The following is a 13463-nucleotide window of genomic DNA, read 5'->3' as shown; positions in this document are numbered from 1 at the left end:
GGTGGAGTTCAATCAAGTTGGTGGGATGTTTATCTTTTCATAGAAAGTTAGAATTTTCAATATTAAACTAGTTCATCCAAATACAATTGTGTTAGTGGTGGGTATGTTTAACCTACCGATTATATGTGTCGATTGCCCGGTGACAATAATTATGAATTAATTTGTTAAGTAAAATAAACATAAATCATTATTATATATTTCGAAAATATTATTAAGATAAAATTTTATATTTTAAAATTTAAATTAAAGTTGATTTGTTATTAAAAAAATAAGAGATTGTAGATATCACACAAAAGTGTCACATGTCAAACACACATGTTAAAACTAGACATGTGGCATTTTTAAGTTTTGTTTATTAGAATATAGGTAGATGAGTTGAAAAAAAATTTACCATTTGTGCCAAATATACTTGTGCCACAGTCTATATATTTTAAGCAGAAAAAATGATGCATTATACTTAAAATATCTATATAATTCATGATACGTAGATTTTTATAGGTTACTTATATGTTTGACGTTTGTATTGGCATAAATATAACTAGAAAAGATTCTCCGATGTTGTCGGGATCGGAAGGTATTGCTTTGTAAAAGTAAAGTATCATATTGAATTGCATTGAGATAATCTAGTAAAGGAAGATAAACAATATCATCTAATTACAAGCGGTCGGAAAACCAATCCGGAAAATATAGACCGTTGTTTTTTGTCCGTTAATGTGAGGGTAATTTGATCTTTTAAGGTAGTAGAGACTGAATTTGTGACGACGGGTAAACCATATGGACCATTTATGTAATTTTGGCGGTGGTGATGGTGGTGGTGATGGCAGCTGGTGGGTGGCTTTATGGTATTAGGTGAGTATTTTCTAATAAATAAAACATTAATTTAAAACCAAAAAGAGAAATATAAATTAATAAAAAAAATCAGATTAGGAGTAAAAGAGTGATTTCAGTTTCCATCGTTATCGTCAATGTGTTAAATCTGGTAAACCACAGGGACCAATCGTGTAAGTTTGTCTAACAATAATAATAATAATAATAATAATAATAATAATAATAATAATAATAATAATAATAATAATAATAATAAGGGATCATTTCTGCCAAAAAACTAAATACTAATAATATGTAATAAAAAACGAGGGTTATGAAAAATTCAAACGAAAATGAAAGGGTTGTTTGTGAACAAAAACATAAAGGTGAAGGATTAGTTTTCTAAAACCAACATAAGTTGGAGGAGCAAACATATAGTATAACCTTAGAGACTAATCTTGCCAAACACTTAGGAAGTTTACTTTAACTAACTTTCGTGTGTATATATATATATATATATATATATATATATATATATATATATATATATATATATATATATATATATATATATATATATATATATATATATATATATATTAATTTGCATATTAGAATATTATCCGACACAAATACAAAGTGGTTATCGTTAGTAACTTAGCATCAATACTATCGGCCCCAATTCAGTTCTAGAATCAATTGTTGTAAATAACATAAATAGAGCTCTAATGCATTAAGACCTATGTAGTTATTGCCGTCAAAATATCAATAGCGGTCATATGCCGCTATATGAGATCTTGGTTATCGCGGTGGTATAGCGATGATATAATAATTTTTTAATACTACTTATAATTTATAATTTTATATTATATTTATATAGAATTTATATATTTAAGTATTAATACTATAAATCTATATAGAATTAATATCATCAAGCCTAAAAAGTAATAAAAACATAACATAATATTCTATTATAGTAATATGGAAACTAGGTAGTATCAAAGTGTCAAATATGGTTTAATTGCATTGCACAGGTTCAATATCGTATTAATAGGTTGTGATTGATTTAAGGAGTTAAATCTCAAATCGTAGCCCCATAGGTGTGGTTCAATTTACAAAAAGCATTAACGGAATCCGACCATAGCAACTCAAGTCGTCGTGAGTACAAAAAGAGATGAGAAAGAGAGTTATCGGTTAACGTAGTTGCATTGAATGTTTTTAATTAAGTTGTTCGGGTTTTTTAAAATGAAATTATAGTGAGATCATTAAAACTAATTTTTCATTGACAAAGTGACCAAATAGCCTAAAATGTGAACGAAAATGGAATGGCGCCCGTAGCGCCGCTATAGCGGTTATTGAAATAGTGGTAAGAAGCGGTGAATAACATCGCTAATAACGGTAACGCGAAATGAAAACACTAAACTGAAAATAGCAGTTATTGACCTCTGCAAAACGCTATAACGCACAATTAATAGCTTAGATTATGACCACTAGGTGTAGACAATATGTTATTATATGTTACCACATCCAAAGTGTAACCTCATCATCCTAGTCACAATTTGGTGTTATAACACCAAAGGTAAAAATGAACAACACCAAATAACATGGGATAAAACCTATTATTTTCTTTTTCTTTTTTTATTTTTATTTTTTTGATGTTTTTAATTTCTATTAGTCTAATTTGTTTTTTTTTTATTTACTTCATATATTTCTAATTTGTTTTATTATTTTTATTTATATCATATATCTATAAGAAACGTATAAATTATTAAAACATAAATTCATTAAATAGTAAAATAAAAATACCATACAAACTTTATAAAAAAAAACATTACAAAAAAATTGACCAAAAAACACACAATAGTCATAATAATTAAAATTTAAAAAAAAAAAAAAAAAAAAAAAAAAAAAAAAAAAAAAAATCATTGTCCAAGTATTTGCTCGCGATCTTTACCTTCATCATTCATATCACTTCAGCTCGTTTCGGTGGCATATTTTTTTCGCTTGTAGTAAGAATTATCAAATCTTTCGATATGCAATCTTGCGTGGCTTCTTGACGAAGGAAATTCAAATGCTGACGTTGCAATTCATATCTTTTATTTGCGATTTCCATGTGGACGTCAAATTTTTGTTTAATTTTCGCATGCTCTTGAAGGCGAAGTAGAAAATTGTAATGGGGGTGAGGCAGGATTGAAAAAATTAGCAAAATATGAAATTTGTAGTGAGTTTTGCGAGTTGAGGAGGTTTATATAGCCCTCATATGCCGCAAAACCTATTGAAGTAGATGTTTTTGTGTTTCGAGGAGTATTCGAGTTTTGATCCATAGTTGGTTAATTTTTGTGTTTGCATTTTGAGTGATTAAGAAAAATAAAGATAAATATAGAGAAATAGATGTGTGTAGGTAAAAAGTATGCAACCTTCAGATTATACACGTTACGATCTGTTACCACAATAACGAATGATAACATAACGCCTCATAACAGAAGGTGGGACAGTGCGATACCACATCAGATAACGCCGTAAGAGAGGGTGGGACAGTGCGATACCACATCAGATAACGCCGTAAGGGTGTTGCCCATATGCTTCTGTCTAATATACACCATCAGAAGTAAAGTTTCAGCTTTTTTAGAAAAATATATTCACATGACATACAATAATAGCCACAAACCAACCTTGATGTTAAAGCATTATGTATCAAGTAGATCATGTCCCATACATCAAATGTATAGGCATGAGTTATTCTACCTCACACATCGTTTTATAGGAATAAGTCGCATCATAGATCAATTTTGTAAACAACGAAAAGATATGCAAAACTACAATTAACTGATACAATGCCTCCCTTTGTAAAAAAAACCACCAATTTCATCAAAACTTTGAAGATAAAGAAAAAGTCTGTTCTTTTCGTTCTTCTTTCCTAAAATCAACTTTATAATACACTCACTCTCATATAACTTAAAATCCTCCAATAAAATCCTCATCTCCACTACTCAAAGATTCAATCATCTCATCATCATCTTCATCATCTCCTTCCTCTCCATCTTCACTCAAAATCTCAAATATCCCACCACCACCAAAATCCACCCCATCCATCACAAAATCCCCATCATCATCATCGTCATCATCATCATCCCCATCCTCATCATCATCAAGATCACTCAAACTATCCTCATCATTACTCATATCACCATCTTCATCATTCGCCAACAATGCATCATCATCAATATCCTCGTCATCATCATCCTCATCTTCCTCCTCACTCTCCGCATCATCAGGATCAGAATCATCATCGGTCGGCTTCCGCCGCCCGATTTCGTAAACCCGGGCAGACGAATACATCTCATCCTGATCGTCCATCGTGACAAGACCAACAAAAGAGTCAGTCGGTTCGGTAGCGAAATCAAGAACGCATCGGTCGACAGGACAGGTGGCAACATCTGAGTAGTTGACTGCATCGATTGTTCGGAACGCGGAAAACAGAGGATGTTTGACTCGGCGAGTTTGGAACGCTGATGTCACTTCTTCTAGATTTCTTCTTAGGATCGCGTATATGACATCACCACTTGCGTTGAATGTGATTACTGTTTGATCTAAAGATGGAACACTCCGAAGAAGCCTGAAGTTTCGAAGATCCCACACTTCTGAATTTATAATTACCTGTCACAAAAAAAAATGAGACGATATATAAAGAATTTAATTTAATTATGTAATAAAAAAAACAAACCTCGTTTCCAGCAGGATGAAATCCACCACCTCCGTAATCTGTAAACTGGTCGAACCGGTGAACGGGGCCCGGAACTCTCCGGTCCCACAACACGCCATTCCACAGAAGCATAATATCTGAAGGACTAAAATGAACCTGAGAATAAGCGTGTCCTTTACTTGAAGCATTAGAGGAAGGATCCGTAAGTTTCAAATCAGATTTACACGTTTGAACATCGTACAACAAAATCTCGCGTCTCGATAACTCAGAAGACAAAGCTGCAAACATTGTCCCACAATGACTAAATGTGGCAGCCTTAATCCCATCAAATGAGTATTTGGGTCCTGCGGACACCGAGGGCGCATCCCACAATCTGACATCGTGTGAGCTTGAAGAGAGAAGTAACTGTGTGTCCCCGGAGATGAAGGATTTAACCATGGTTAACGGGAACTGGTGGCCGGGGCTGCTTTCGAGCATGTTGTTGGTGTTTGAATCGAAGACTTTGAGTTCACCGGAGTGGCTACCGGCAGCAATTTGGGAGGAGTCGCCGAGGAATGTGATGCAGGTGAGTAACACGCCGGTGTCGTCTCTACATGTCCGCCATGGCCGGAATCTACTGTACACGAACTGGCGGTCGCGGCGGCTGCCATGGATGCCGCCATACATGTTTCTGAATTCACGTGTGTTGAGGCGGGCGGTGATGTTTGATGGCGCGTCGAGGCTGCGTTTTGATTCGGGACAGACGTGTGGGTGGAGGAGAGAGAGCGGTGGTAGGGTGGTGATGGGAGCTGGGCACTGGCGGTGTTGGTGTTTTAAATAATTAACCACGATTGAATCCAAGGTTAACCGCTCGGGATTCGCTTGCGCGTCAGCAATCCCGTGGCTGTGTGCGTTATTATCATCTAAATTATCAGAAACAACGGTTCCCGGTGTTCTAGAGGAGAACGGAGTGTCACCTAGTAAAGTGTTTTTCCGGTTGGTAGTAGGTGTGGGACCCACCGGAGACCGGAATCCAAGGTCGCTGGTGTTGAGTCTTTTGCTCGATGATGATGGTCCGAAGTCACGCAACTCGGTGAGCTTCCGTTTCAGGGGTAATATGATTGGGGTTTTGAGGATACAATCGGAATTATCCACTTCTGAGGTGGCGGGAGGTTCTGATGTCGGAGGTATGGGTGGTTTTTTTGAGGAGTTGGTGGTTTTGGCAGTTGTTGGGGATAATAACACTAAAGGTCGTCTTTTTGAGGAGAAAGATGAGTGGTTTAGATCGTCTTGTGGTTTGGATTTTTCTTTAGTGAGAAAGCCGGAAGAGGAGCGGCCGGTGGGCCATTGGATTTGTAGCGATGCGGTTTCTTGACCGGAGGTTTGGTATGCGAGAGATGAAGGGGCGGCTAATGATTGTAAAGGTGTTAATTGAGCTTCTTTTAGAAGTTGAGCTGCGGTTGTTGATAAACCAGATGCTTGTAGGTGCTCATGAATCAGCAGTAAAAGCTCCCTACACCAAATCTCAAAAGTTAGAAATGGAGACAAGAGTCAAAGAGAAACAACAAGATGAATGAATAATTGAATACCTAGAGTGATAAGTAATAGGAGTAGCAGCAGCTATAGCAGCTCTCTCTATTCGCCTCAGAGTAGGAGTAGCAGCATCAGTAGCAGCCAATGTACTTGCTCTCCCTGAATTTGTAACAATCTGCAATACATGATACAATGACATCATCATAATCAAAATAATCCCCTAAACCCTAATGAATAAAAAAAGGGTATTTTTCAAATACTTATTATATAGTATACATACCGCCATCAGCTCAATTGCAACCTGAGATAGTTCTGTCTGCCACCTTCCCTGTTCGCCACCTGGCGTCTGGCTGCCTGAATCCCTAATAAGTTCTGATAACTTTTTCCCAACCTATAACAAGATAAGCTCTTCAGTATTAAAACCAAAAAATCATCGAAAGTAAGTTGGTATTTTGTTAGTTTTAGAATATAGTATACCTGAAGTTTTGTTAGAATGTGAGCAATGGTATCATCTCTTGCTAAACCAAGCAAGACTCTGCAAGCGAGAGCACGAAGGCAGTCAAGGGCGGTAGATGGTGTGATGATCCGTGGCTGGAGGAGCTGAAGCAGAACTTTGATACCGTTATTGGCTCGAACCACCTCTCTTGCTTGGCGGTAGCCTTGTTCCATCTGTGCAGCAAGCCCGGAAGAAGGACCGCCTTGTTTGGCGCCTAATGAGATTCTCCGGTCACCGACTAGTCCAGAGCAGGCGCCAGGTGTCGCCTGCCCACCGGTGGATTCTCCATTCAGGTTGACAGCTGGCTCTGATGTGGAAGGAGGGTTTGAACTTGATGGTTGGGTGGATGACATCTGTCCTTGTCCTCCTGGCATTGTTGGCTTCATACTGATTGATGGTGGAGGGCAGACAAGATTCACCAAAACATTTAGTGCTGGCTGAATAATCTGTCCAATAAGATGTGTCAGTAATTGGCATTTGGCATATACATTAATTTACAGTTTTGGTCCCTTTCTTTCGGGTATGATCCAATGGTCATTTTACATTTAACAGCAAAGACACGGCACTAGAAGGATCAAAAAAAACCTAATTGGACCATATCCAAAACAACTGCTATAGCACAGGGACCAGAACTGTAATTTACTCAAGCACATACAATGCAGAATGACTGAATTATATACCTCAGGATCAACAAAACCAGCACCATTTGCTGCATCAAGAATAACCGCTATACCTAAACGATCATTGCTCAGAGTAGCATTCACTACCATTCTCCGACTATTAGGAACCAAAGTAACAATATGCAGGATACCCAATGCATATTGAAGCAAATCATGCAAGTATCTCTCAACAGGTGGTGCCTAATCAGAAAAAAAGATATATATTATTTGTTAAACATCTGATGATTGGAAAAAAAAAAAAAAAAAAAACGTAGTAAATTACTAAAAAAAATGATCTCTAAGTTTAACTGATTATACTTCTGTTACAATCTTCGTCCTTTTCTGAGATTCTTTTAATGCTTTGGTCACTGTTCCATATATAAAGGGTAGTATAGTCACATTACTTGGAACAGGGACCAAAAACATTTATGGACTGAAACTACAAGAAGATACATTTTGGGACCAAAACTGCAAAATTCAGATAAACTCAGGGACCAAATAAGTAAATTTAAGATACCTGACACAATTCCAACATGGTAGTATGCCCATTACAATTGACAAACTTTTCAACAGCAGACCAATTGGCTCTGACAAACGCGGGCCCAAGCTTTCGATCCTTCTGTATCTGACGAAACACCGCATCAATAGCCTCATTGCTAATATCAAGTGGCTTATAAGCCGCCCTAGAGCTGGGAATATTCCGTGGAGCACTTTTAAGATTCTTATTAGGCCGAATGGAGTCCACCTGCAACAAAAGGTGCGCCCTAAAATACTGGCGTAACGCAACGGTTGTGTGGAAAGCGATTTGCTTTTCTGATGATGTCAGGACTTCCGGTGGGGTCCGGAGGGGGTTTGTAGCGGAGGGGCCCACGGATGCTGACGTGGCACCGGATCTTACAGATGCAGCTTCGCCTAAGAGGTTTAGAAGCTTTTGGAGGCCATCTTGGTTATCAAATGCATCGATTACGGCTCGGAAAACGAAAGCAGAGGCAAAAAATAAGGCGGAGTTTCTTCTTGCTTGGTCTTGTGGGCATTCGAGGAGTTGGAGTGCTAGTGAGATTAGTTGGTGGATGACTTCTGAAGGAAGGGCACATACACGCTCCATTATTCCCTGAAATAAACATAAATTAGAATTCTTTAGTACATAAAATATATAAGAATGAAATTTAAGTTTGTGTTAAGCTTTGTAGGGCTATTTTTATGATGAGGATGAGGGTATTTATGTCTTTTGAACTGATGAGAAATCGAAAAGGAGTTTTTCTGTTTCTGTCCCACCTTGTTCTACCCTTTGTAAGAGTTGCAATTTTGTCTCGTTAACAAGCCTTCTATGGCTACATTCTGTGAAGATGATGAGAAGGGTATTTATGTCTTTTGCACTGATGAGAAATCGAAAAGGAGTTTCACTTTTTCTATTTCTGTCCCACCTTTTTGTACGCTTTGTAAGAATTGCAATTTGTCTTGTTAACAAGCCTTCTATGGCTATAAAAAAGGGATTTACAAAGTGGGATAGGAACTCGTTACTCACTCTTGATCTTTCATCTGTGCAAAAGACGTAAATACCCTTCTCATCCTCATCAATGGAAGTAGCACCAGAAAAGGTTTTCTATGAGACAGACTAAAATTTTTTTGTCCTATCCAAAAGGGTGTACAAGGTGGGTCAGGAATTCACTCTCCGCTTTTTATCGGTGCAAAAGACATAAATACCCTTCTCATCCTCTTCACAGAATGTAGCCATAGAAGGCTTGTTAACAAGACAAATTGCAATTCTTACAAAGGGTACAACAAGGTGGAACAGAAACAGAAAAACTCCTTTTCAATTTCACATCAGTGCAAAAGACATAAATACCCTTTTCATCCTCTTCACCGAATGTAGCCCTAGAAGGGTTGCTAATGAGACAAAATTGCAATTCTTTTAAAGGGTACAAGAAGGTGGAGCAAAAATTTGAAGTTTCATCTCATTGACAAGCTTTCTAGGTTTAATTTTATTGATGGGTATGACAAGGGTATTTACATCTTTTGCACAGATGAGAAATCAAGAGTGGGTAGGACAAAAAACTGCAAATTTTGCCAAATTGACACAAGTCCAATAACAAATGGGGGCTAGAATCTAAATAACATGTTATATAACAATACCTGGAGTGAACCCATTGCAAATAGACAAGAAGAGAGGCCAGAAAATGTGAGGGGCGTTCTCGGAAGTGCAAGAAGTTTTTGTATACCACCACGATCCACAAACAATGCAGCAAATTTCCGATGTGCAGCCAAAGCACAGATTAATTTCAACACATCAGGCAAAAGAACTGCAATCTGTGATGGCTCTTTAAGATCAGAATTTCTTTGCAACAATGCAAGACAAACATCTATTCCTTTTTCATGTAACACAGGGCCAAGAACCTCAATATATTCTCCTAAAATTTCAAGACACTGAATACAGAATTTTTCCCTTAGTTTTGCCAAGGATTCAGTATCTGGAATGAAAAACTCTTCAGTTTCCTCATTGGTTTCGGGTTCTGGATCTTTTGAATTAACTGACTCACTCACACCTGTGTTATGGTTCCTGTGAATTAAAGAAATTAATTACAAATGATTATTATCTTGAAAGTTGAAAATTTTAGATATGTAATGGAAATTACAAAATTACAAACCTACAAACTTCAGTAGCATTAGCTGCATCAACAACTGTAGAGGCAGCTTGCGATGCGGATAGAACTGCAGCATCTTCGTTGTTTGACTTTTTAAACTCCTAAACATATAAACCAGTAATAAATAAATAACTCAGGAATACAGTAAATTAGTGAAAAGAAATTAAATGGAAGAGAATAATTAGATTATTAGAACATACCTCCAAAGCTGCAGTTTTAACAAGTTCAGCAGCAGCATCACCAGCAGCTTTAATGGCTTCCAGAGAAGCATTTGCTGTTCTAGCTTCAGCTTCAGCAGCTCTTACAGCCATTTTAACAATCTCAAAAATATCCTTTGATCCAACTTTACAATCTTGAAAACAGTCATCACTATCATCTCTTTCAACAATCATAAGATCACCACCTACCCTTCCAGACAACTTTTTAGAATCAACCACACGTTTTAACTCCACGCTCTTTACCAAACTTTTGTCCCTAAAATTCCTTCCTTGCCCCTGTCCCTGTCCTTGTCCCCCTAATCTAATTCCAGACCCTGGAGAATTAAGAGCATGTTCATTCTCCACACCACCTTCATTCACTCTGCCTTTCCCTCTAGACCTTAACAATCCTCGATTCTTTCCAGGGTTACTTCGGTCATTTACCCTTGTCTTCCCATCATGAGTTTCGTTATCTTCTTCTAAACCATCTGGTTCTGCCCACCTGTCGTCTGTGATTCCCTCCTCTGGGATTCTAGAAGGTTCTAGAGATGTCTCGGAAGCATGCCTCCTTGATCTAATAGCAGCAGCTGAAGAATTTTTGTTGTCTAATAAAAAGTTTGACTCCTTTTGACTTGTACTTGCTTCCCCTAACACGCGTATGCGAAGATACCGCATAAGTTTGGCGGATAATCCGGATGTGAGAACATCTTCCACAACTTGACCTCCACTGAAGTCAAAGTCAAAGTCAAAAAGTCAACATAATGATCTTTTTAAGAAAAAGAAAAAGAAATGATGTTTTAAAACATAACATACCCAGCTAAGCATACAGCAAGAAGTCCAGTAGAATAGGTTTTTAACATTTCAGAATCAGATGATTGTTTTACACTAGACCCGTTTTTGCCCTTGTGATCTTCAGAAGAAGACCTTGTTGACCCATCCATGACCCATTGTTTTATGTGCTCCAAAACAGTTTCTTCAAAAACGTGTGAATACTGTAGTTTATAGATATAATTAGAAACAAAAAATGAGAAGAAGATTTTATGTTTTAGCGGTTGATTACTTGATTATAGAGAATAGAGCATACCATCCAAGTGAGTGAACAACTGAAGAGAAGTCTTAGAGCAGCTGCCTGAACAGATATTGGATATCGAGTTTCGGATAGAAACTTCACAGATATCAATTCAAAGAATTCATCATTATCCTGTAGAAAGACATTGTGTCATTTTTCATATTGAAAAACTTCCTACTAAACAACAAGATTTATAGTACACCAACTTTTAATGTAAAATAATTACTGCAAACTAATAAACCAAAAAGAGAAGTAGTTTATATTACCCTGAGTAAGTTTCCCAAACGCCCAATGTTATAGGAAGCACGACCATTGTTTAAAGAGGAATGCCCAGTTTCCTCCATGTACCTATATGGATATTTACATGAGAATATGTCAGCATTCAATAGTCTTTATAGAATTAAGTTGTATTAACAGATGGATATGGAGAACCCTACAAAAAGAGATATTAGCATACTTTGTGGATGAACTAGTTGTGGAAAACTGGAAATGTTTGCTTTAAACAAGATCAATATGTGATACTAAGTTAACATAAAGTGCATTGGTGGTCACACAAAAACCTTTGGATATTTAAACAATGTGCTGATGTGTTCATGACATGACTAATGGTTTTTCAGTGATTACGCCAAATTTAGCCTTGTATACTATGGTATTCGGTAGGGATGTAGAAACCAAGATACACTTAAATTCCCTTTAAACACAAAGGTCTTAATCACAACTTAGGGTAACATGTTGCTTAAATACTCAAATTCACATATCTCACTCAAGACAATTAGTAAAATAGGATTCAATTGGTCAAAAAAACATTCATTTCCGAGTGTGATGTATGTCAGGAGTATACAAAACTGGGTTCAATAGTTCTCCAATAAGCAATCCGGAATAGTTTGAATGTGAAAAAGGGTCACGTGAAAAAAAAAGGAAACAAAGAAACAGACATCCACTTGAACTTGATTCAAACTGAAATACCAGAATTACAATATTTACATATAACATGGCGAGGCTGCATATCGTCATATGTTATAGAAACAACAAAAACCGCAATTAAAACATCCCCAAATACTTTTTTAAAGAGTCATTGGACACCAAGGGCAAATTGGAATTCACTTAATCAACAACCGATTTTTAAGCTAATACGTTTGTTTGTATAGATATAAATACATATATGTATATTTACATATGCAGAGAGATAGAGAGAAGTAAGACCTGGCTTCTTGGGTTTCGAGAATGGAGGCTAGGGCATGAAGACATATGGGCTTAGGGTTATCAGGAGAGGCGGTGATCTTGTCTATCAGTCCCTGAGCTTTCGCTATCAGAATTTCGTCTTCGTTATTCGTTTCTTCTTCGTCATCCTCCTCCTCCTCTTCTTCCTCTTCATATTCCTCGTCTTCGTCATCCTCTTCCACCGGGGGAATCGGTTCAGGTGGTGGCGGTGGCGGTGGCGCCGCAGCTCCTTCCGTTTGAAAATCGTCTGCAGCGGCCTCCATTGTCGAACAACAAAATACGTAGATGATTAATTCGTGTAGGATTGAATCGCGGCGATATATATATATACACAAATTGTTGAATGAATTGATTCTGAATTGAAAGGGAATTCTTCGGTTGTGCGACTGTGTGTTTGAGAAGAGTAGTTTATATGAGAGGCGTGCGAATGTGTGTTTCCCTACAAATTTTGGGAATTTTGCAACAGGCCTCGAAAAGGATCGTAACCCGTTTAACCGGATTGAAACCTGGCCCGAAATAATTATAACCTAAAGGGTTGGAGTTAAGAGTTTATTTTTGTGATAATATATTATATATTACAGGAAAAATCAGAATTTAATTATATATAATTGCGCATTTTGGTTTGTAAATGTGAATACATAGAAACCATAAAAAGTTTGCATTTTTTACAATTTATTTATATATGCATTAAAATGTTTGGGATAATATCATAAAAAGCCTTAAGTTTGGTAGAAAATATCGGTTTTACCCTTTGATAGATTTTTGGTTCGTTTATACCGCAAATTTGTCATTTTTTTGTTGGTTTTGCCCTTGTTACCTGCAATAGCAGGTTTCCAAGTTATTATGAATTTTTTTTTGCGAAAAACCACTTAAGTTTACAAATATTTTGCAAAAAAAACCCTTAAGATTATAAATATATAAAATATAAATATATGTTCAAAATTTGATAAAACTAAATAGTTTTCTACTGAAATATATTTTTAGCTTTACATATGGTAACTTTTATATTTGTTTGATATTTAAATTTTAAAAAAGTTACCTAGTTTTAACAAAATTTGAATATATTTCTTAATTAATACTTCAACTTTTCAAAACAAAATTAAAAAATATTTGTTAGTTAATAACTAATTATGCTAAAATAGTTAATATGAATAATA

The 13463-nt window shown here is 36.4% G+C and overlaps 1 protein-coding gene across 1 annotated transcript; it reads right to left on the bottom strand.

Annotated features, from left to right (window-relative positions):
- Nucleotides 1–3634: 3634 nt before the first annotated feature.
- Nucleotides 3635–12750, bottom strand: DCAF1 (DDB1-CUL4 associated factor 1). The gene is made up of 14 exons (XM_078996757.1): nt 12289–12750; nt 11352–11433; nt 11101–11217; nt 10830–11008; nt 10020–10743; nt 9823–9920; nt 9311–9734; nt 7695–8288; nt 7199–7378; nt 6500–6964; nt 6303–6413; nt 6079–6197; nt 4532–6002; nt 3635–4464 (listed from the first exon to the last, which is right to left on the bottom strand). Exons 1-14 carry the CDS (start codon nt 12567–12569, stop codon nt 3763–3765), a joined length of 5547 nt encoding a protein of 1848 aa, XP_078852883.1. The 5' UTR covers nt 12570–12750; the 3' UTR covers nt 3635–3762.
- Between the last annotated feature and the right edge of the window lie 713 nt (nt 12751–13463).

This window comes from Lactuca saligna, chromosome 5, assembly GCF_052625555.1.
Source record: "Lactuca saligna cultivar CGN05327 chromosome 5, ASM5262555v1, whole genome shotgun sequence".
In the NCBI taxonomy this organism is placed as follows: domain Eukaryota; kingdom Viridiplantae; phylum Streptophyta; class Magnoliopsida; order Asterales; family Asteraceae; genus Lactuca; species Lactuca saligna.
The sequence above is the reverse complement of the archived record's forward strand: the minus strand, read 5'-3'. Positions and strand labels throughout refer to the sequence as shown.

Coding starts and splice junctions, on each gene's coding strand:
- DCAF1 (XM_078996757.1), bottom strand. CDS start 12,569: ATGGAGGCCGCTGCAGACGATTTTCAAACGGAAGGAGCTGCGGCGCCA. Junction 9,735..9,822: donor AATGCTACTGAAGTTTGTAG/GTTTGTAATTTT, acceptor TTTAATTCACAG/GAACCATAACACAGGTGTGA. Junction 6,965..7,198: donor CTGGTTTTGTTGATCCTGAG/GTATATAATTCA, acceptor CTTATTGGACAG/ATTATTCAGCCAGCACTAAA.